The 25,747-nt window shown below is 36.8% G+C and overlaps 1 protein-coding gene across 2 annotated transcripts in view; it reads left to right on the top strand.

Annotated features, from left to right (window-relative positions):
- The window catches only part of LOC127842475 (RNA cytosine-C(5)-methyltransferase NSUN2-like), a 44,197-nt gene that overhangs the window by 1,801 nt on the left and 16,649 nt on the right, over positions 1 to 25,747 (top strand). For both annotated transcript variants that reach the window (XM_052372004.1, XM_052372005.1), the window contains 11 exons: positions 4,509 to 4,625; positions 5,035 to 5,276; positions 5,898 to 5,994; positions 7,772 to 7,922; positions 9,773 to 9,903; positions 10,785 to 10,840; positions 11,698 to 11,772; positions 14,582 to 14,712; positions 15,673 to 15,746; positions 20,323 to 20,450; positions 23,866 to 23,951. In XM_052372004.1, the coding sequence (XP_052227964.1) occupies positions 4,509 to 4,625; positions 5,035 to 5,276; positions 5,898 to 5,994; positions 7,772 to 7,922; positions 9,773 to 9,903; positions 10,785 to 10,840; positions 11,698 to 11,772; positions 14,582 to 14,712; positions 15,673 to 15,746; positions 20,323 to 20,450; positions 23,866 to 23,951 (1,288 nt within the window). The remainder of the gene's footprint in view (positions 1 to 4,508; positions 4,626 to 5,034; positions 5,277 to 5,897; positions 5,995 to 7,771; positions 7,923 to 9,772; positions 9,904 to 10,784; positions 10,841 to 11,697; positions 11,773 to 14,581; positions 14,713 to 15,672; positions 15,747 to 20,322; positions 20,451 to 23,865; positions 23,952 to 25,747) is intronic.

Genomic DNA, 25,747 nt, shown 5'->3' with positions numbered 1-25,747 from the left:
AACACAAACGTTGCCATTTTTCTAAAGAATCAAATGAATTTCAGCATAAGTTACTATTTAAATATTTGTTGAAATATTCCCTGGCACTGAACATGCGTAAATCATGAACTGATGTGTGGGTGTTTATACAACAATCAATACACCCACGCTTTCCATTTTCACACCCTTTTTATTGAGACAAAGGGTCAACACAAAATAAATTGACACTGCTGATTTGAAGCAAGACTATGTTAACGTCACGTTAATATTTACATTCTGAAGTGTGTTTGGAATAACAAACTCGTTAACATCAACATTCGGGAGTGGGTTTGGGATTATAATTTTAATATGCTCATTTTAGATTTTAACAAAACATTGACAGTTGCGTAATGAATTCAACGATTATTTGTTCAATTTTCTGAAAATTCAATATCGCTTTGGTGTTAATAATGGCTAGCTGCAGTAACTGCCAAATACACTGATCAGAATATTTCAGACGCCCTGCGGGTTCTGATTTCCAAATTCAAGCGCCCCAGTGAGGAATCGTTAAATGGCATGTGGAAAGCAGTGAAACATCTGGCCTTTCTGTTTTTAAAGAAAACATAAATATGTGGACTTCAAAATTGTCTGTATCTGTTAATAAACAAAATATATACTTTTTTATACTTGTTCATAGACATGGAATAACAGATTAGATGTCAAAAGTAAAACCATGCGTACACATGTCTGACTTAAGTTTATGCCAGAAATAAAGCATTATAGTATCTAAAAGTTGTGCCAACAATCTGTTAATGCCGGCAAGCCTCAATGTCGATAAACAAGAATTTGAATGAAACTCTTTATCACTTGTTCAAACAACAATGGCTGCCACATTTTACATTGTATGTCATTTAGAGTCTTTTTCCAATATTACTTTATGCATTTGACTATTTTAATTTGCAAAACAGGCAACATTTCAAGAATCTATGCTGGAGTAGCTGTATTAACCTTGATCTCCTTCATAAAGTTATAAAAATATTTAGGCCAGAGTTTTTTAATAAAATGATTTTCGAACCCGCCGACTCCAATTTTTGACGAAACCAAAAAAAAAAAAATTTAAAATCTTTTTTTTTCGGATGCCAAAAGGTGGCTTTTAAACACGAAACGCTTGCCGGATTTTAGAAAAAGTTCAAATGAGTTATAAATCGTCATAATAAAACCAGTTTTAATTAGCCACATTAATACGCGAACATCCTTCATCGTGTACATGTGCTGGAATTTACCAACAGCTACGCCATCATTGTTTGTGCAAGAAGTTGATGAACGCTACAAGGCTTTCATCAGCAAAGTCTGCTAATTTCCCAATAATTATGCAACCGTCAAATAAAATCCTGAATGGAATCGATTTGTAAGTAAATATTTTATTATTTCTTTACAATTTTATAAAATTGATAGTATTAAAATGACTAAAAAATATTATGAAAGCAATAAGAAAAGAACGATTTTAATTTAACAGGTGCTCGAAATGCGAAACCCATTTACGCCTATCAACTTTAAACATTCCATATTTTATGCACAAATACGGTCATATTTTAGAGAATAAAATTTTATGTGTTGTTTAATGTAGTTGTAATGACGAATTTGTGCATATAATATGTGTTTTTTCGTTATTTTCAATGGGTACGAAACTTTGGTTTTGTTCCGAACTGGTTCGTACCAAAAGTTCAAAAATCGCAAAATCAACAGTTTCTAAAACGATTTCAAACCATGAATGTCGAAATAAAATAGTCAAGTTTATGGAGGTTATTATCTGATTAACAGCTCCTTTATGACATTGAACTATCAATTATGTTATCCTGGGATAAACTGTTACGAAGATCAATAATTATAACGATTATTAGGGACGCTATTTCTTTAATCAATACCATAACAAAAACACATGTTAACTTGTTTCAACAGGCATTTGTGTTTAACAGTTCCATTATAAAAATGTTCTGTGAACGATATATTTTAATTAAGATACCAACTATTTCTGAAATCAAAAGTAGGTCCTTCACTCGATGTACTATATTTCGGATATGTTAAAATTCCGACATATATTAAGATAGTGACATTTATGTGTTAATTTGTTGTATATAGTTTGTACAAACATGTTTTGTGTTATTTCAGACAACAAGAATGGATGGTGGCAATTATCCTGGGTCTTTCTGTCAAGAAAAAGATGTGAAAAAATATTCTTTTTTAATTATTGAACCTGGAAATCAACCACCACAACTAACAGAAAACCTTTTAACAAAGGTGTTGTTTTAGAATTTGTGAAATTTGATAATAAACAGAAGTTGATGTATATCATGTCCAAATGACCAAATGTATAAACTGTTTAACAATTTGAATTGAGATGCTTTATTTTCTGATGTTTGATTTATTTTTCCTTTCAGATGATATATATTTGTAATTCTGAAACATTTATGCAGCATACTGTTACATTTATATTGTTAACGTTATTATATTATGTTGGTTATCTGGTTTATCAAGTGGAAAAAATGTTTGTTATATAAAAATAAAGCTTTTTATATTAAGACTTATGAAGGTACTATTGTTATTTATGTATTAACATACTTCTCAGGGTAATAAAAAATATAGTAAATGCCATTATTCATGAATGAAGTAAGGTTCCTTAAATGATTGTCCTTATTGATTAAGTGTGAATTACGGGCGGTTTTCACACCGCGATAAAGTGGCGACAACTTTTTTTGGGCCAGTGAAACCCCTGAAAAGCGTTTTATTATGCTATTTGTATTTGTCTGCCTTATTGATTTTTACTGGACAATAAACTATAAATGTTTCTTTTAAACCTCAATAGCTTATTGGTTGTTTGTGGAGATAAAGTATTTTTAATGCAACATATGGATTTCTTGTGAAAAAAAAACATCAAAAAATCACCAAAAAGTTTACTATAGACAAGTGAAAAGATTGCATAACTTTTGAACTAATGTATATACAGTTAAGATATTTTTAAAATTCAAACTAATTTAAAAACTGCACATCAAGACCTACAGTCTGATTATAATCATTTTGCACATCAACATGTTTGAAAAAAAAATCACTGTGGTTCACTGGTTGCTTACCGGTAGTAAAAAGAACTTCATACCATAACATATTTTAAATGAGTGCATATTTGGTCACCCATCTTTTCTTTTTTTTTTTTTTTTTCCGTCCTCCTACCCAACACTTTTAGAAAAAAAATCCGAAAATCTTTTTATTAAAAAACTCTGGCCTTATTAATAATATGACAAAAGGTACAAAAAAGGTCAAGACTTAATTTCAAAGATCGAAGCATAAAACAGAAGGAGGGTCCCCCCCCCCTGCTAATTGGCTTTAGTTCATTTTGTAATTAGGGATTAGCAAAAGTACGAACATGGAATGGGGAGTTGGCTTGTAAAAGGGAAGAGTTACCTCTTTATTGATTTTTTTTTATGAACTTGGTACATTGTGTGACTCAATCATGCTGTTTCCACTTAATTAATAATAATACATATTGTTACTTTAATTTTAAAATATTATAAAATATTGACGTCAAGAGCTAGCAATTATTCATTTTTGCCAGGTCAATATGTTTATTCTGCCTAGGTTGGAGTTTCTTTATCTGAAAAGAATCCTATCACATGACGTCAAGTGAACACAATCAGGAACAACACTTTCTGCCCAAACTGGATTTTTCGCTGAGAAGAGATTTCATTTAAACTCAAAATACGATAAAAGCAGAAAGTGTCATCCCTGATTACCTGTGCAAACTTCACAGACTAATCTTGAATGGTACTTTACAAACAAGCATTAAGCCCTATTTTTGCAGAGCCAGGCAGACTAATCTTGAATGGTACTTTACAAACAAGCATTAAGCCCTATTTTTGCAGAGCCAGGCAGACTAATCTTGAATGGTACTTTACAAACAAGCATTAAGCCCTATTTTTGCAGAGCCAGGCAGACTAATCTTGAATGGTACTTTACAAACAATCATTAAGCCCTATTTTTGCAGAGCCAGGCAGACTAATCTTGAATGGTACTTTACAAACAAGCATTAAGCCCTATTTTTGCAGAGCCAGGCAGACTAATCTTGAATGGTACTTTACAAACAAGCATTAAGCCCCATTTTTGCAGAGCCAGGCAGACTAATCTTGAATGGTACTTTACAAACAAGCATTAAGCCCTATTTTTGCAGAGACAGGCTTACATGATTTTTACTCCTGTATACTTTACTTTATACCTTAGTTTGACTATTTTTTTAGTATTTAACCCTTTGCCACTGAGATATGTATATTTTTGTATTTTGACACATTTGTAGTAACTTAGAAAGTTAAATTTAATTAAATACCTTTATTACTAAATCAAGTTTTACAGACTACATTTCCAACCCTTAGATACCGATAAGCAGCAAACAGCATAAAACCTTAACAGACTGCGAGTTACTTGCAGGCTGTTCTGGTTTTATGCTGTGTGCACATAGCCATTTTCACTTTGCTTCTGAGTGAGAAAGGGTAAATGTATTACAGGACGGCTATGACAAGACTGCTGCCTTACGAGGCCCCATGAGGAGCCTGGAGGAACCCGATGTGGAAGTGAAACCTGACATAATGGACCCACTGCAGGCCTTCAAAACATTCTATAAGGTAGAGTTTGGTGATACCATAATACAATGACATGATTTCTTCTCCCTTTAGCTGATTTCTTCTCTTCAAATGTCAAACTAATTTCTCAATACAAATGAAAAGAAGAGTTTTATTAAAACCTGTAACAGGGAGGGGGAGTGAAGGGCATTTTCCTCCCTTGAGGTTGTTCTTAAATTACTCCAATGATTATAAATGAAGTATAGTCTGCTTCATTTTTCATTTTTGTGGATGTGGGCATTCTATGATTTTCAGAAAATATTGGTAATCTTGATTCTTACCATGTTTAAAAAAAAATGTCAGTTTTCATAAAAAAATGAAAACATGAATTTTATTTATCTCCCTGTTATTGCATAGAGATCAGCCTAATAGCCCATTGAAGTAATAATAATATTTTGTGGTTCTTTGCCAGGAAAATAATCTAATAGAGGAAATAGAATGGAAAAATTTCCTGGACCACTGCATCAAGCCGATGCCGATGTCATTTCGACTGGTTGAGAGTTACCACCTGTGCCCCTCGCATATAGACACCGTCCCAGGCATACCCAGTCGAGCACAGACACTTCTGCAGTTCATGAAAAAGAAGCTTGTGGAGACACTGTGCAAAATAACTGTCAATGCTTCAACCAATGTGTCTCTGTCCCCCTTGACATGGTAATAACAAGATGTTTGTTAACCCTTTACCATTTAGATACGTATTTTGACGCATTTGTAGTCCCTTAGAAGTTTCATGTAATTAAAGACCTTTCTTAATAGATTTATGTTTTAAAGGCTTCTTATCAAATACTTAGATACTGATGAGAAGCACACACCATAAAACCTAAACAGACTGTGAGTTACTTGCAGGCTGGTCTGGTTTATGCTGTTTGCACATAGCCATTTTTACTTTGTTTCTGAGTGGAAAAGGGTTAAATCTGTTTTATAATGGGTACTTTAACTCTTTCAGTGCTGGAACCGAATTTTGAAGGCCTTTGCAAACAGTTTGGATCCAGATGAGACGCTACAGAACGTGGTGTCTCATCAGGATCCAAACTGTTTGCTATTCTGATAGTATTCTTTCAAAAAATCGAAGAAAATGCTAATTAAAGAAATTCAGCAGACCACCTTTTAGCAGACGACAAATTAACCAGCATGCAAAGGGTTAAAGTGGTCAGTGCTCCAGACATGCTTGGACCGAAGATAGTTTAAATAGAGCCAGCTAAATATCAATGATATAAAGTTAAAGTTACTCAGTCAGATGTACGTATGGCTTGAAAAGTGTCTTATATTATGCAGGTACCCTAATGAGCTGGGTTGGTTTCTTAATATCCCTCGTGCCGATGCTGACAAGTATTTGGGGCTGAAGAAATTTACAGAGTTCATAAATTCACAGGTATTGTCAGTCAGTTGTTAGTAAAGTAAAGTCCAGAAGCATCTTAAGTTAAATTTTATTCGTATCCCTAAATTTGGAAAACTTCTTAAGTGTTTCATTTCATATTGAAATAGTTTGGCATCAAAATTTACATGAAAATAACATCATTATGTCAATATTATTTTAGGAATACCCACAAAACATGTGTTTCCTTATTTAGTAAAGAAATACAAAACATTGTAATTTTGACCTTAAGTGAAATTATTTAAGAAATGACTTAAGATGTTTCTGGAATACCACCCCTTGAGACTTAAAAGCCATGGCAACTGTTACTTAGTGTAAGCAGATACTTAAAGCTCACTTGTTTCAGAAATATAACAATGACTTTGTCTATCAGTTTGTTTCACTTCCAATTACTCTGTGTGACTGTTATAGTGTTTATGCTAGGAATATATGTAAAAAAGAATTGAATATTTATAGTTTTCGTACTAAAAAAATGTATTAGAGCCTGTGGAAAAACCGGGTTTAATGCATGTGCGTAAAGCGTTGTCCCAAATCTGCCTGTGCAGTGTGCACAGGCTAATAAGGCACAATACTTTAAGCTTTAACTGGATTTTGCAAAGAAGAGACTTACTTAAATGAAAAATAAAACGGAAAGTGTCGTCCCTGAATCGCTTGAGAAGACTGCACAAGCAAATATGGAAAGTGTCGTCCCTGAATCGCTTGAGAAGACTGCACAAGCAAATATGGAAAGTGTCGTCCCTGAATCGCTTGAGAAGACTGCACAAGCAAATATGGAAAGTGTCATCCCTGAATGGCTTGAGAAGACTGCACAAGCAAATATGGAAAGTGTCGTCCCTGAATGGCTTGAGAAGACTGCACAAGCAAATATGGAAAGTGTCGTCCCTGAATGGCTTGAGAAGACTGCACAAGCAAATATGGAAAGTGTCGTCCCTGAATGGCTTGTGAAGACTGCACAAGCAAATATGGAAAGTGTCGTCCCTGAATCGCTTGAGAAGACTGCACAAGCAAATATGGAAAGTGTCGTCCCTGAATGGCTTGAGAAGACTGCACAAGCAAATATGGAAAGTGTCGTCCCTGAATCGCTTGAGAAGACTGCACAAGCAAATATGGAAAGTGTCGTCCCTGAATGGCTTGAGAAGACTGCACAAGCAAATATGGAAAGTGCCGTCCCTGAATGGCTTGAGAAGACTGCACAAGCAAATATGGAAAGTGTCGTCCCTGAATGGCTTGAGAAGACTGCACAAGCAAATATGGAAAGTGTCGTCCCTGAATGGCTTGAGAAGACTGCACAAGCAAATATGGAAAGTGTCGTCCCTGAATGGCTTGAGAAGACTGCACAAGCAAATATGGAAAGTGTCGTCCCTGAATCGCTTGAGAAGACTGCACAAGCAAATATGGAAAGTGTCGTCCCTGAATGGCTTGAGAAGACTGCACAAGCAAATATGGAAAGTGTCGTCCCTGAATGGCTTGAGAAGACTGCACAAGCAAATATGGAAAGTGTCGTCCCTGAATGGCTTGAGAAGACTGCACAAGCAAATATGGGAAGTGTCGTCCCTGAATGGCTTGAGAAGACTGCACAAGCAAATATGGAAAGTGTCGTCCCTGAATGGCTTGAGAAGACTGCACAAGCAAATATGGGACACACTATATGCATATGCATTAAGCCCCGTTTTGCCAGAGCGAGGCTCTTGTGTATTTGTGTATAAACTCCCCTATATTTTTTAATTCACAAAAAGTGTGCATTTTCCCACAAATTCAATGCCACTGTTTTCAGCCGACGCAGTGCCTGGAGACGTGGAGCATGGTTCCCTCGGTGCTGCTGGATGTGCAGCCTCAACACTGCGTGCTGGACATGTGTGCTGCGCCGGGCTTCATTGCCAGCCAGATAGCCCAGCGCATGCACCGCGACCCACAGCAGGCTGCCAGTAGGTGCTGGTTTTCTGTAGTCTTACTCAAGGAAAACTGTGGTTAAAGCTTGTGTCAAAAGTTGCACCAGATCAGTTTGTGCAAGCAGAACAGGCATATCAGGGAAGAATTTTTTAGTTTTTATGGAATTGTTATGTCCCCCACCACTTTAGTGGGGGACATATTGTTTTTGCCCTGTCTGTTGGTTTGTTTGTTGGTTTGTTTGTTTGCCCCAGCTTTAACATTTGCCATAACTTTTGCAATATTGAAGATAGCAACTTCATATTTGGCATCTATGTGTATCTCATGGAGCTGCACATTTTGAGTGGTGAAAGGTCAAGGTCATCCTTCAAGGTCAAAGGTCAAATATATGGGTCAAAATCGCTCATTTGATGTCACTTTTGCAATATTGAAGCTAGCAACTTGATATTTGACATGCATGTGTATCTCAATGAGCTGCACATTTTGAGTGGTGAAAGGTCAAGGTCATCCTTCAAGGTCAAAGGTCATATATATATAGGGACATTGTGTTTCACAAACATACCGCTTGTTCAATTTAAGATTGTCTCTTCTGAAAATCCAGAGCAGGATGTGTCATCCCTGATTGAGCAGACTGCACAGGCTAATCTGGAATAACACCTTACTCAGATGCATGAAGTCAAGTTTTGTCAGAATGCACCTCTTTTCTTTAGTCAAAGAAAGATTGCAACCCATAGTATACAATTTAGCTTTATTGAATTGCTATTTGAAGCATACTTTTTTTTACTTTCATATTTAGTTTAAACCTATTTAATTTAGCTTGATTGCATTAAAAAGCTGAAGGCTTATTTGAAACGCTCTCTATCCATTTCCTGGGACTAGAACCAGTACTTGGTGTCTATGGGGGAAATCTAATACCACAGTGGGGATCGAACCCGTGACCTCCCAATTGCTAGGCGGATATCATATCCACTACACCACAGCGATCATATTTAAAATGATATCTTTAATTACCTGTCTGCTTAGAAAAAGTAAGATAAGTATATAAAAGGTATTGAGAATATACATTTAATGATTTTCAGACTTTATAACAGAGGTGTTCACGGATTGACAATCTTCTTATTAAAGTTAATTGTCAAAGATTTAAAACGAAATTAAAGATTCAAACAGGCGCAATCATATTCCTTGCTTAAAGAAATATTAAATCATTTAATCTATCAATAATCATGTGTCAACAAAGAAAAAAAATGCATTACTTATATAACAGAAAAAAAATGTTCTGATGTTTTAGGGCCTGCATTGCCAAGTGGTGGTATTGCAGTAAATTTTGCTCCCTGACCCTACGGGCATTTGTAAAAATAGGAAAATATATATTTCCCTTAAACGTGAGCTGTGCTTTGGGAACACCAGGCTTACTCAATGTTTGTTAAGTGCCTGTGAAGCCTGTAGTCACATAGGAGACAACACTTTCCACCTTGACTGCATTTTTCATTTCAAAGACACTTCTAGGGTGGCATATAGCAGTTAAACTGTCAGTCCGTCTGTCTGTCTGTCAGTCTGTGCGTCCGTCCCAAAACTTTAACCTTGGTAATAACTTTTGCAATATTGATGATAGCAACTTGATATTTGGCATGTATATGTATCTCATGTAGCTGCACATTTTGAGTGGTGAAAGGTCCAGGTAAAGGTCATCCTTAAAGGTCAAAGGTCAAATATATGGCTTCAAAGCAGCGCAGTAGGGGGCATTGTGTTTCACAAACACATCTCTTGTTTTAAATAAAAGTGTTAAGTGTCGTCCCGGATAAGCATGTCGACTGCAGAGGCAAATTGGGGAATAAACGCTACTTAAACCCTGTTTTTCTAGAGCTATTTATTGTGTGTTTGTTTTCAGACGGGGTGCTGATCCTCAATGACCTTTACAAGGCCAAGGATGGTCTACACCTGCATTGGACACAGGGCATCAAGGCTGTGTCCTGCAACTATGACGCAAAGACCTTCCCTGATCTGTATCTCACAGACAAGGTTTCATGTGGTGTTCATTAGAGTTATAAATGAACTTCGCTCTGGAAAAACGGGGCTTAATGATTGTATGTAAACTGTCGTCCCAGATTAGCCTGTGTAATCTTCACTGGCTAACCGGAGACGAAACTTTGGGCCTTATCTAGATTTTCGCTAAGTAGAGACTTCTTTTAAAGAAATATACTGTTGAAGCTGAAATCATCGTCCCAGATTAGACTGTGAAGACTAAACTTGCTAACCTGGGACATGACTTAACCCTTTGCATCCTGGGAAATTTGTAGTCTTCTAAAATGTTGTCTGCTGAATTTCTAAAATTAGCATTTTCTTCGATTTTTTTCTAAGAATATTTTCAGAATAGCAAACAGTTTGGAACCTGATGAGACGCCACGTTCTGTGGCGTCTCATCTGGATCCAAACTGTTTGCAAAGGCCTTCAAAATTCGGTTCCCGCACTGAAAGAGTTAAGGCACATGTATTTATCACCATTTTTCCTGAGTGATAAGCATAAATATGTAAATGCACATGACTTTGATATATTTAACTGGCTTTGTCGACTGATTTTTCAGAAAGTGTAGGAGCAATCAATTTTATTGGCCACTAATATTGCTTATGTACCAGTAGTATTGAGAATTTTTGTATGAAATGTTGATCAAAATATATAGTTTGAATATTCATGTATTGAAATGATTTTTTATTTTATGGTTTAGGATAAACATACTTTTATGTCAATTAAAAAATAAATGTATGATCTTAATTGGCTTAAATATTACTGTTTATATCAATATATTCTTTAAAGTTGTCCTTTACAATTGATTGCAAATTATTGTGTATTTTTAAATTGTCATACCTGTCTGAAGTAACATGACTGTAACATTATTCTTACAGAAATCCTTCAGCGATAGGTTGCAGTATGATCATGTCATATGCGATGTCAAATGCAGGTTGGTCAAATATCTTAATATGTTATGCAAATAGAGGCCAAATGTGTTTCTTGCACAAGTCTGGAGAAAGCTATAATTGTATTGTAAAAGAAAACTATAACATGGTGATAATGATGTCATGACTGAGCTGAGAGCGGTGATAATGATATCATCAATAAGCTGAGAGCAGTGATAATGATATCATCAATGAGCGGAGAGTGTTTTTTATGATATCATGAATGAGCTGAGAGCAGTGATAATGATATCATCAATGAGCTGAGAGTGTTGATAATGATATCATGAATGAGCTAAGAGTACTTATAATGGTATTATGAATGAGCTTAGAGGGTTAATAGTGATTATCATGCATGAGCTGAGAGGGATGATATTGATATCATTAATGAGCTGAGAGCAGTGATAATGATTTCATGAATGAGCTGAGAGTGGTGTATATGGTATGAATGAACTGAGAGCAGTGATAATCATATCATGAATGAGCTGAGAGCGGTGATAATAGTATGAATAAGCTGAGAGCAGTGATAATGGTATCATGAATGAACTGAGAGTGGTGTATATGGTATTATGAATGAACTGAGAGCAGTGATTAATGGTATCATGAATTAGCTGAGAGCAGTGTATATGGTATCATGAATGAGCTGAGAGCAGTGATAATGGTATCATGAATAAGCTGAGAGTGGTGTATATGGTATCATGAATGAGCTGAGAGCAGTGATAATGGTATCATGAATTAGCTGAGAGCGGTGTATATGGTATCATGAATAAGCTGAGAGCAGTGATAATGGTATCATGAATGAGCTGAGAGCAGCTATAATGGTATCATGAATAAGCCGAGTGTTCTTTTTTGCTTGTTGTTACAGTATGGATGGCATAATGAGGAAGAACACTGGTCTACAGGACAACTGGAAACCCAAGTCAGCATTGTATCTTCACAGGTACATTAATGCAATCAGTTACAAATACACATGTTTTGAAGACTCTCAGACTCAGACATTTTGAGTGGTGAAAGGTCAAGGTCATCCTTCAAGGTCAAAGGTCAAATATATTGGTCAAAATCGCTTATTTCATGTACACTTTTGCAACATTGAACATAGCAACTTGATATTTGGCATGCCTGCGTATCTCATGGAGCTGCACATTTTGAGTGGTGTAAGGTCAAGGTCAAGGTCATCCTTCAAGGTCAAAGGTCAAATATATGGGGACATAGTGTTTCACAAACACATCGCTTGTTTTGTCATGAAATTAAATTTCATTTGATAATTTTTGCGCTCTTATGTCAATCAGATAAATTTTTTATATATTAGGCCCTGCTCTGGGAAAACAGGGTTTAATCCACATGTGCACTGTATATTCCAAGATTATTTTGTGCAGTAACAGTGCACTGTATATTCCAAGATTATTTTGTGCAGTTTACACAGTCAAATCATGGACAATACGTTTGTCTAGACTACATTTTCGTTTAGAAGAGACCTCCTTTAATTCGAAAAATTGCATAAAAGTGGATAGCGTCATTGCTGATTAGCCTGTGCAAACTTCAGAGGCTAATCTGGAACAACACTTAACGCACATGCATTTAGCTTCAGATTTTCAGATGACGATTCATACTTACCTTACTGTTGGAACTTGGGGGCGACTATGATTTAAATAACGAGTATGCGCTAATTTCAAAACTTTTATTGATCGACGTAGTGAGTCTCTGAAACAACAGAGATTAAATATAAATACATGCAAACACATTTAAATCATACATTCGGATCTCAAACAATTAATAAGTAACATAGATCTACATTTATTCATAACCAGGGATCATATTTTCCCGCAACATCAATCGGTCTGGATATAAATGGGGAAAAAGTATTCGAAAATTTATTTCCGAAATCATGACAAATTACTTTAAAATATATACCATTGATTTTGCTATTCATGAAGGTGGTATAATAAATGTACAAGTAAAATTCCCTAAGCCATTTTTTTTTTAAACGGAACATACGAGTTTTCTCAACTGGTTTTATCATTTGGTATTTCATTGTCGTTTCGTGAGCTGTTTTATTACTCTTTTTTCATGGTTGTCAATATTATTAATCCGTGTAAGTCTATACCAATGTTTTAAATAGTTGTCACAAACATGCACTGAACCTAACAAATGTCTGCGCAGGTTGGCTACTGAAAATAACAAAACCAAATAGTTAAGAAATAATTGGTGTACGTTACAGTTTGTTGTCAAATTACCCATGGCCGATAGTTCAGATGCGTAGGGATTAAATCACGAGTGCAAAGCATGTGTGGTCTGAAACCACGCATATAATTTTCCGGTCGTGGGTTATTCAACAACAAACTATTAAGTACACGAATTATTTCGCTTCTAACATGGTTTTTACTAAAGATTTATACAATGTATATTATTTTTCTTGTGTACATATTTTATGTGAAGTTCCGCCCATAAAAATAACTTTCGGCTGTTCTGTCGATCAGATCCGCGACTTTCATTCATAATTATATTACCGGATAATTACGCTGGTGGAAAATGTATCTGCATGTTTTGTTTAGTTACAGCGCGTGCTTTCAGTGTATAAGATCTGTCCATTATTATTGTAGAATAACCCATAGACGATTTTCTTCTTTGTTTATATGAAAGTTCTCACCTGCCGTGTTAGAATCTTTTTTTACTTCTATCTCATATATTAATAAATTTATTACAATTTACAGTGATAACAAAACATTACAATCGCAACATATTTTTTTGTATCACATGCACGTCTATTAACATCAAAGACCGATTATAATTAAACCAGTGCGCGCAGTCACCTTAGCCAGGGACCAATAGGTCCCTGCCTTAGTAGACAAAACAGAGAAACCGCTATAACAATGATAACTATTGATAGACACACTATGGCACCGATAATCGATCGATATGTACATCACAGGCCTGCAATAAACCAGTCCTGACCGCTTTAAAGACTGCAGCGAATGGTTTATCACACCTAATCAAGATAAGAATGTCATTAGGGGTGTTAGCATGTGCACTGTGTAATCGATTTCATGACATGGGAATGTTAGCAAACACATTCGGACCGACTGTTTGGGATTTTCAATCAGTCTTTCGTGACCCCAATCGGTCTAGGACTGACAAAAATATGATCCCTGTACAGAACATTTAATTCCAGTTCACAAACAATAAAAAATACCGATACTGACTTGTATAATAACTTATTATTACAAGCAAACAATTTTGTTAAGTATAATAACTTATTATTACAAGCAAACAATTTTGTTAATTCATTTTGATGCAAATATAAATATTATTTACCGATACTGGTGTCAGAAAGTCCTTATTAAACATCCAAGTTCCAATTCATTTTCCTGTCCATGAATGGTTTTCACAACAATAACAATTGCATCATAAAAACATGATATCAACGTCTTATTAAAAAGGGCGCATCACGTAATTACATACACTGACGCCATTGACATTATTTAAGAAATCATATGTATACGTTTCTTACACTTACTTACTGAATTTTCTTTAATTTAAAGTAATAAAGTTACATTTTTTTTTATTAACAAGAATAGGTTGTATGTCACGCTTGACCAAATGACTTGACTATAAAGGAAACTACAGTTGAATAAGTGACATTGATTTAGCAGAGGATTAAGATGCAGCTTGAGAGAATAAAAAAGAAGCACACATAATGAGTAACTTTTCAAAACCAACCAATCCTCAATCATTATATTAAATGTCTCCAGTGACCAGAAGGCCATTATGAAGCGTGCCCTTGAGCTGGTGAAGGTCAAAGGTTATGTCCTATACTCCACCACCTCTATGAACCCTATTGAGAATGAGGCTGTCGTCATGGCGATTTTAGAAGAATGTGCAGGTAAGAACATCAGGAATGATGCTTTCAGAAGGGGATTTTGTTTTCAGTCATTTATTGAACAATGACCCCAAGGTAGTTTCTCTATGTCCCTAGACACTATAAGTTGGGTTAACCCTCAAATCCTTTGAAATACTGTTTTCATAACTAATTTTTAACCAGGTTTTCCGAAGGAAAAAACTGGTTATTAGATTGGCGAATGCGGGCGGGCTGGCTGGCGGGCGGGCTGGCGGGCGGGCGGAACAAGCTTGTCCGGGCCATAACTATGTCGTTCATTGTCAGATTTTAAAATCATTTGGCACATTTGTTCACCATCATTGGACGGTGTGTCGCGCGAAATAATTACGTCGATATCTCCAAGGTCAAGGTCACACTTTGAGTTCGAAGGTTAAAAATGGCCATAAATGAGCCTCTCCTGGCCATAACTATGTCATTTATTGTGAGATTTTAAAATCATTTGGCACATTTGTTCACCATCATGGGACGGTGTGTCGCACGAAAGAATCACGTCAATATCTCCAATGTCAAGGTCGCCACAACTAAAAATAGATTATTTTTTTTTAAACAAACTTACAAAGGGGGTTAATTTTGTTTGTTCATTTCAAAAGTTCAGTTTGAGTTTTCTCCCTTTATCAGATTTTTTTTTCACAATGAAAACCTGGTTTTGTGACAATTTTGTCCCTTGTTTGATCTTTTGAAAATATGAGTTTTCTTTTTCTGCAACTGCAGACATATTTCACTTTTAAATTCTAAATATACTTTCAAGTAAATGACACCAGATTAACTGTTGTTTGTTAATTTTTCTATATTTTGGCAATCTGACCAATAAGTCAAAACTGTTTATTTGGGTTTTTCATTATTGTTCAGATATCTCCTATCAGATTACCTCATTATGCTAATGTTCCCAGAGTTCATTATATTTAGAAGAGTGTGATAGTGTATTATGTCTGTCTGCTGTTCAAGGTTCAGTGGTGCTGGCCGACTGTAGACCAAGATTACAGGGCTTCAAATTCAGGCCAGGACTCACCACATGGAAGGTAGGTGTTGCCAGTAGTTACATGGATACTTCTCATTCCATTTTTAACCAGGTTTTCCGAAGGAAAAAACTGGTTATTAGATTGGCGAATGCGGGCGGGCTGGCTGGCTGGCTGGCAGGCTGGCTGGCTGGCGGGCGGGCGGAACAAGCTTGTCCGGGCCATAACTATGTCGTTCATTGTCAGATTTTAAAATAATTTGGCACATTTGTTCACCATCATTGGACGGTGTGTCGCGCGAAATAATTACGTCGATATCTCCAAGGTCAAGGTCACACTTTGAGTTCAAAGGTCAAAAATGACCATAAATTAGCTTGTCCTGGCCATAACTATGTCATTCATTGTGAGATTTTAAAATCATTTGGCACATTTGTTCACCATCATGGGACGGTGTGTCGCACGAAAGAATCCCGTCAATATCTCCAATGTCAAGGTCGCCACAACTAAAAATAGATTAAAAAAAAAAAAACATTACAAAGGGGGTTAATTTTGTTTGTTCATTTCAAAAGTTCAGGTTGAGTTTTCTCCCTTTATCATATTTTTTTTCACAATGAAAACCTGGTTTTGTGACATTTTTGTCCCTTGTTAATACTATCGTGAAAAAATTATGTTGAAAAAACAAAGATATTCATATTCAAGAAAGAAATTCAAATTGCAAATTTCAATTGCATAATTGAATGTGTTTAATATACCATTCTCAGTTTATTTTCCTTTATCGTGAGATGTCAACCATGTATTATGATAAAAATCTTTTTAAATAACAGATTAAATCTGGTATATGCACTGAAATATCAATAACAAAAATAACAAAAATCCAAATGTTTTTGACAGGTCAACATCTCATTGACTCGTCTGGATCCAGGATATATCAATCTTGTGGCCCTTTTCTCGCCCAATAATTTCTTGAATCCCCTTTGGTCTGCCGTTCTTGCCTACTTTGTATACATGTATGTTCATGATGGCTACATATATTGTATATATGATATGATAACTTTAAAGAGTTGAACATGTTTTAATAGTTTAATATATTTATTTTGCAAAATGAATTATGCAATCTTGCGTATATTATACTGTTTTATATCACCCATGAATGGGGCATAACTCAACATTAGATTCATTAATGCTATTATTGCTATGCGTAAATACTGTAACATATAGTGCAGTGTTGTCTGTCAAAGTAACAGCACATGATACTTGGCCCGTAGCAACTTGGCCCATAGCGTCTTGCATTCTTCCCTCATGGTGGTTCCTTTTAAGTGTTTTATGCAGTGATTCTTAGAAAGGTCACTGTTGTTGGCATGCAAAATTGTTGCTCTTTGCTTTATCTTTGCTCAATGGGTACTGACATTTATGGTTGATATATCAGTATGCATTGTCCAAAATTCTAATATATATTTTGATGATTCTTTTTTTGTCTCATTTTATAAGTGATTGTTATGTTTTTAGGTCACTAAAATGCTAACAAAATAATTACATCACCAACAAAGAAACTTTATATAATATTAATAATGTCATCTAAATCAAAGACGCTTCAAGTTGTTGTGGACAACTGCAATAATTGTTTAACGTTGATTTTAAAGCAATTTAAAAATCGTTATATTCTTTGTCAATAGCAATTTATTTTAAGTTTTGTTTGACCAACAAAACCAACAGTGTTCACAGTGAAAAATCTCTTAAATATTAATACCTGTTCCTGATTGTCACATTTAATGAACAGTAAAACGTCCATACATTTAATATGACAATTATGATATCGGCAGATCACAAAATGCAAATAGCCAACAACAGTATGAGAGTACAATCTTGTAGTCCTTCCCAAGGAACCACCTAGGGTATATTAAAAAGTATTGAAAGTTTAGCATAAAGGAGAGGAAAGGTGGAACCAGAGAATGTGGAGACATTTGATAATGGTAGGTACTGGTGACAGGTGGTAAATATAATAAAGGATAACTTATTTCAGCAGCGCTGTGAGGAAATGTGACTGAATGCATGTGCGAAAAGTATAGTCTTAGTTACAGTGTTCTCTGGAAGCACTGACGGCCAGCGATTTAACTTGTTATTTACAATCAAATCCCTTCTTTTCCCAAAACTTTTATTTGAAATGGCACAAAAAACGCCTATTTTTGTGCTAAGTCGCTGGCTACTTTGAAAATCTAACTGGTTACATTTTTTTTATGGAGAACACTGCAGGTAAGCCTGTGCAATCTGCGCAGGCTAATCTGGGAAGATACTTTATGCTTATGCAGTTTGCCCAGAATGGAACTCCAATATAGGATAAATTATTTCATGCACTTGCGTTTGTTGTTGCTGATTCTTCTGTTTGAAGCACAAAGTTTTACATATTTTACTTATTTGATGATAAATATGCTACAAACATGATTAACCTTTGTTTTCAAACGTGAATTTTTACGCCCCAATCATAATTATTCAAGGGCATAGAGTGGTTCTCCTTCCTTTTTGTGCCAGGTTTAGTTTATCATAAATTGCGGCATATGGCACTGGCGTAGTGGATATGGTGTCCGCATAGCGATCCGGAGGTCACTGGTTCTATCCCCACAGTGGGAGCGCTCTTAAGATCTCCCCCAAAGACATCAAGTACTGGTTCTAATCCCAGGAAACGGACTCAAGAGCGTTTCAAATAAGCCTTAGGATTTCGATGCAATCCAGCTAAAATAAATAGGTTGAAACAAACTGTTTCATCTAGCTTGCACAAATTTAATACTTAAACACTTATTGTCCCCTACCGGTTTCACCAGAGGGCACTTATGGTTTGCACTCTGTCTGTCTGTCTGTCTGTCTGTCTGTCTGTCTGTCTGTCTGTCTGTCTGTCTGTCTGTCTGTCTGTCTGTCTGTCTGTCTGTCTGTCTGTCTGTCTGTCAGTCTGTCAGTCAGTCACACTTTTCTGGATCCTGCAATATCTTTAAAAGTCCTTAATATTTTTTCATGAAACTTGAAACATGGATAGATGGCAACATGGACATTATGCACGTCATTTCATTTTGTTTCTACATCAAAAATTCTGGTTGCTATGGCAACAAATTAAAAAAAATCTGACAATGGTGGAATTTCTGACAATGGTGGAGCCGGTAGGGGACTATATTGTTTGGCAATAGTCTTGTTTCTTTATATCATTTCCAGCCCTTAGATATGCTTGGTCCTTGTTTGATCCTGACCTTTACAAAATTTGGACTTATAATATTAAAAGCCATCTTTCCTAACCTGTCTGTCTTCTACAACTCATATGATTGTTGCTTATGACCAGTCACATTTCACCAAAGGCCAAATTGGCTAAGGCTACCTGGCACCAACAGGGGGCTTAGATGTAATGTAACCTATGATCTTATGTATCTAAATGCATTAACTCTTTCAATAAAATGTACAACATTGTATACATATTTAAAAACTGTGCTTTACAGACAGAATTCACACACACAAAAATCAACTGAACAAGCAGTTTTAATAAAAATCTTAAGCGATTTCGCAAAGTACTTGGGGGCTGAGTCTGTGACATTCATAGCAATTTTGAAATGACTGGAAGTACAAGATAATCAAACATGTTTTTTTTTCGCGATGTATCTGATGGGTTAACTTTTTATTTTAAGTTAATGACAACCTGATATTGTGATTGTTTCGATTTTTGTGTATATTGGTGACCACCTATAAAAGTTTCAAATAGTTTTTTTTTAAGGTTTAAAACAATGAAATATATCTGCAATGTGTTGATAATTAGTTTATGACAACCTGATAATAGTTTTTGACAACCTTATAATCATTTATGACAACCTGATAATAGTTTTTGACAACCTTATAATCATTTATGACAACCTGATAATAGTTTTTGACAACCTTATAATAGTTTATGACAACCTGATAATAGTTTTTGACAACCTTATAATCGTTTATGAAAACCTGATAATAGTTTTTGACAACCTTATAATCATTTATGACAACCTGATAATAGTTTTTGACAATCTTAAAATCGTTTATGACAACCTGATAATAGTTTTTGACAACCTTATAATCGTTTATGACAACCTGATAATAGTTTTTGACAACCTTATAATCATTTATGACAACCTGATAATAGTTTTTGACAACCTTATAATCATTTATGAGAACCTGATAATAGTTTTTGACAATCTTATAATCATTTATGAAAACCTGATAATAGTTTTTGACAACCTTATAATCATTTATGACAACCTGATAATAGTTTTGGACAACATTATAATCATTTATGACAACCTGATAATAGTTTTTGACAACCTTATAATCATTTATGACAACCTGATAATAGTTTTTGACAACCTTATAATCATTTATGACAACCTGATAATAAAGATTATGATCCGCGCTGTGGGAAAACTGGTCTAAATGCATGTGTGTAAAGTCTGCATGTGCAGACTGCACAGGCTATTCAGTGACCAAACTTTCCACCTAAATCCTTTAAAGGGGAAAGCGTCACTGATTAGCCCATGCAGACTACACAGGCTAATATGGGAGAACACTATGCACATGCATTAAGCCTATTTTTCCCAGATTGGGGCTCGAATGATCAGTTGTCCTTGTCATGTGACAGGTAATGTCTGAAGAAGGTCTGATTCTGGAAAGCTTTGAGCAGGCAGGCGTCGGGTTTCAAGGCACGTTCCCCACGTCTGTGTTCCCTCCTCCAATAAAGGAGGCTATGGCTTACCACATGGAGAGATGGTAAGTACCTTGTGCTGCATGGAGGGGATGGCTTACCACATGGAGAGATGGTAAGTATCTTGTGATGAAAAGAGGTTATGGCTTAACTCATGAAGAAATGGTAAGTACCTTTTGATGCATGGAGGCTATGACTTAAACATGGAGAGATGGTAAGTACCTTGTGATGCACGGAGGCTATGGATTACCACAAACAGAGATGGTAAGTACCTTGTGATGCATGGAGGCTATGGCTTACCACATGTAGAGATGGTAAGTACCTTGTGATGCACGGAGGCTATGGCTTACCACAAACAGAGATGGTAAGTACCTTGTGATGCATGGAGGTTATGGCTCAACACGGAGAAATGGTAAGTACCCTGTGATTCATGGAGGCTATGACTTACACATGGAGAAATGGTAAGTACCCTGTGATGCATGGAGGCTATGACTTACAGATGGACAGATTGTAAGTGCCTTGTGATGCACAGAGGCTATGACTTACACATGGAGAGATGGTAAGTACCTTGTGATGCATGGAGGCTATGACTTACACATGAAGAGATGATAAGTACCTTGTGATGCATGGAGGCTATGGCTTACCACATAAAGAGATGGTAAGTACCTTGTGATGCACAGAGGCTATGACTTACACATGGAGAGATGGTAAGTACCTTGTGATGCATGGAGGCTATGGCTTACCACATGGAGAGATGGTAAGTACCTTGTGATGAATGGAGGTTATGGCTTATCACATGGAGAGATGGTAAGTACCTTGTGATGCACTGAGGCTATGGCTTTTCACATGGAGAGATGGTAAGTACCTTGTGATGCACAGAGGCTATGGCTTACCACTTGGAGAGATGGTAAGTACCTTGTGATGCACGGAGGCTATGGCTTACCACATAAAGAAATGGTAAGTACCTTGTGATGCACAGAGGCTATGACTTACACATGGAGAGATGGTAAGTACCTTGTGATTCATAGAGGCTATGGCTTATCACATGGAGAGATGTTAAGTACCTTGTGATGCATGAAGGCTATGGCTTACACATGGAGAGATGGTAAGTACCTTGTGATGAATGGAGGTTATGGCATTCCACATGGAGAGATGGTAAGTACCTTGTGATGAATGGAGGTTATGGCATACCACATGGAGAGATGGTAAGTACCTTGTGATGCACGGAGGCTATGGCTTACCACATGGAGTGATGATAAGTACCTTGTGATGCATGGAGGCTATGGCTTTCCACATGGAGTGATGATAAGTACCTTGTGATGCACAGAGGCTATGACTTACCACATGGAGTGATGATAAGTGCCTTGTGATGCACAGAGGCTATGACTTACCACATGGAGAGATGGTAAGAACCTTGTGATGCATGGAGGCTATGACTTACACATAGAGAGATGGTAAGTACTTTGTGATGCACAGAGGCTATGGCTTATCACATGGAGTGATGATAAGTACCTTTTGATGCACGGAGGCTATGGCTTACCTCATGGAGAGATGGTTAGAACCTTGTGATGCACGGAGGCTATGGCTAACCACATGGAGAGATGGTATGTACCTTGTGATGCATGGAGGCTATGGCTAACCACATGGAGAGATGGTAAGTACCTTGTGATGCATGGAGGTTATGACTTACCACATGGAGAGATGGTAAGTACCTTGTGATGCACAGAGGCTATGACTTACACATGGAGAGATGGTAAGTACCTTGTGATGCATGGAGGCTATGGCTTACCACATGGAGAGATGGTAAGTACCTTGTGATGAATGGAGGTTATGGCTTACCACATGGAGAGATGGTAAGTACCTTGTGATGAATGGAGGTTATGGCTTACACATGGAGAGATGGTAAGTACCTTCTGATGCACAGAGGCTATGGCTTACACATGGAGAGATTGTAAGTACCTTGTGATGCATGGAGGCTATGGCTTACCACATGGAGAGATGGTAAGTACCTTGTGATGCACAGAGGCTATGGCTTACACATGGAGAGATGGTAAGTACCTTGTGATGCATGGAGGCTATGGCTTATCACATGGAGAGATGGTACGTACCTTGTGATGCACAGAGGCTATGGCATACCACATGGAGAGATGGTTAGTTCCTTGTGATGCATGGAGGCTATGGCTATCACATGGAGAGATGGTAAGTACCTTGTGATGCATGGAGGCTATGACTTACCACATAAAGAGATGATAAGTACCTTGTGATGCACGGAGGCTATGACTTACCACCTGTAAAGGTTAGTACCTTGTGATGCACAGAGGCTATTGCTTACCACCTGTAAAGGTTAGTACCTTGTGATGCACGGAGGCTATGGCTTACCACGTGTAAAGGTAAGTACCTTGTGATGCAGGGAGGCTATGGCTTACCATCTGTATAGGTAAGTACCTTGTGATCCATGGAGGCTATGGCTTACCACTTGGAGAGATGGTAAGTAACTTGTGATGCATGGAGGCTATGGCTTACCACATGGAGAGATGGTAAGTACCTTGTGATGCACGGAGGCTATGTCTTACCACCTGTATAGGTAAGTACCTTGTGATGCACAGAGGCTATGGCTTACCACCTGTAAAGGTAAGTACCTTGTGATGCACGGAGGCTATGGCTTACCACCAGTAAAGGTAAGTACCTTGTGATGCACAACATACCACATCTACCTGTCAGAACGTTCACCTTTCTACCAAACATGCTGTTCATCCATGTGATTTGATTATGAGGGTAATAAACAATTGTGAAATGGTGAGGTTGTCAAAGTTAAGGGGACTATTGTATTACTATGTTTATTTTAAGTAATACTGCTTGAGTGATTAAACTATATAGAAATAAATAATTGCAAGCATGGTACCTTTCACACCTGTGTTAGGTAATTTCATAGGGGTTTGTAATAATCTTTGGAAGGCTGGGGAATTTTCTTTGTTATGGACACATGTCTAGTAATGATAAGTTTGTATTTTACTTTCCATGTATAGTATATTTGAGCTGGTCTATTGGAAAACTGTTTAACCCTTTCAGTGCGGGAACCAAATTTTGAAGGCCTTTGCAAACAGTTTGGATCCAGATGAGACGCCACAGAACGTGGCGTCTCATCAGGATCCAAACTGTTTGCTATTCTGATAATATTCTTTGAAAAAAATCGAAGAAAATGCTAATTTTAGAAATTCAGCAGACGACATTTTAGCAGACGACAAATTTCCCAGCATGCAAAGGTTTAATGCATGTGCCTAAAGTATTGTCCCAGATTAGCCTTATTAAGAAGAGACTTTCTTAAAATAAAGGATAAAAAAAATGAGGAAAAGGTCATCCTTTTTAAGCCTGTGCAGACTACACAGGCTAATCAAGAACAATACTTGACACACATGCATTAAGCCCAGTATACCTAGAGACGGCTTCTTTGTTTTTGAAAGCTCTTCATGTGTATTTTAGTATCCGAGTATTGCCCCATGACAATAACACAGCAGGCTTCTTCTGTGCAGTGTTTGTAAAGACCACAGAACTCAGTTGGATACAAGGTAAGGAATTTATAATATTGGTTGAATACAAGGTAAGGAATTTATAATATTGGTTGGATACAAGGTAAGGAGTTTTATAATATTGGTTGGATACAAGCTTGTGGTAAGGGTTTTATAATATTGGTTGTGTCCGCTCTCTAATTCAAGTAGTTTTCATCCAATCTTCACTAAACTTGGTCAGAAGTTGTATCTAGATGATGTCTAGGCCAAGTTCGAACATGAGCCTTGCTGGGTCAAAAACTAGGTCACGGGGTCACTTAGTGCGATTTAAACATTCAGCATGTTGTCCGCTCTCTAATTCAAGTAGTTTTCATCCGATCTTCACCAAACTTGGTCATAAGTTGTATCGAGATGATGTCTAGGCCAAGTTCAAACATGGGCCTTGCCGGGTCAAAAACTAGGTCACGGGGCCACTAAGTTCTTTTTAAACATTCAGCATGTTGTCAGCTCTCTAATTCAAGTAGTTTTCATCCGATCTTAACCAAACTTAGTCAGAAATTGTATCACATGATGTCTAGGCCAAGTTCGAACATGGGCCTTGCCGGGTCAAAAACTAGGTCATGGGGTCACTTAGTGCGTTTTTTAACATTCAGCATGGTGTCCTCTCTTTTATTCAAGTAGTTTTCATCCGATCTTCACCAAACTTGGTCAGAAGTTTTATCTAGATGATCTGAAGGCCAAGTTCGAACATGGGCCATGCCAGATCAAAAACTAGTTCAGAGGGTCACTTAGTACGTTTTACACATTGAGCATGGTGTCCCCTCTCTATTTCAAGTAGTTTGAATCCGATCTTTACCACACTTGGTCAGAAGTTGTAACTAGATGATGTGTAGGTAATGTTCGAACATGGGCCATGCAGGGTCAAAAACTTGGTCACAGGGTAACTTAGTGTGTTTTAAACCTCTCATGTTGTCCGCTCTCTAATTCAAGTAGTTTTTAACCAATCTTCACCAAAAATGGTCAGAAATTGTATCATGATAATGTCTATGACAAGTTTAAATATGTGTCATGCCGGGTCAAAACAAGGTCATGGGGTCACTTAGTGTGTTTTAAACATCACAATGTTGTCCGCTCTCGAATTCAAGTAGTTTTCATCCAATCTAAACCAAACTTGGTCAGAAGTTGTATCTAGATGATGTCTAGGTCAAGTTTGAATATGGGTCATGCCGGGTCAAAAACTAGGTCACGGGGTATCTTAGTGCGTTTTAAACCTCACCATGTTATCTGCTCTCTAATTCAAGTAGTTTTCATCCAATCCTCACCAAACTTGGTCACAAATTTTATCTAAATGATCTTTAGGACATGTTTGAACATGGGCCATTCTGGACCTAAAACTAGGTCACTGGGTAACTTAGTGCGTTTTTTAACATTCAGCATGGTGTCCGCTCTCTAATTCAAGTAGTTTACATCCGATCTTCACCAAACTTGGTCAGAAGTTTTAAGGAGATGATCTTAAGGCCAAGTTAGAACATGGACCTTTCTGGGTCAAAAACTAGGTCAAGGGGTCACTTAGTGCGTTTTAAAAATTGAGCATGGTGTCCGCTGTTTTTTGTGAAGGCGTCATGCAAAATATTATGTGTCAATGCGGCATGTGGGTTATTCGTCACGTCTGTGACAAAGCTCTAGTTTTGTTTGAAATGGATGAGCAAGCAATATTTGGATTCTGTTAACCCTCGAGTTTTATGACATATTGATCAAGCATGTATTTGAATATAAATGTCCTTCTGATTGTTACATATATTTTGAAAAGTTTTATTTCATTATTGACATATCATGAATTGTACGTAATATTTTAA

This window comes from Dreissena polymorpha, chromosome 8 (genome assembly GCF_020536995.1).
Source record: "Dreissena polymorpha isolate Duluth1 chromosome 8, UMN_Dpol_1.0, whole genome shotgun sequence".
NCBI lineage: Eukaryota > Metazoa > Mollusca > Bivalvia > Myida > Dreissenidae > Dreissena > Dreissena polymorpha.
The sequence above is the reverse complement of the archived record's forward strand: the minus strand, read 5'-3'. Positions and strand labels throughout refer to the sequence as shown.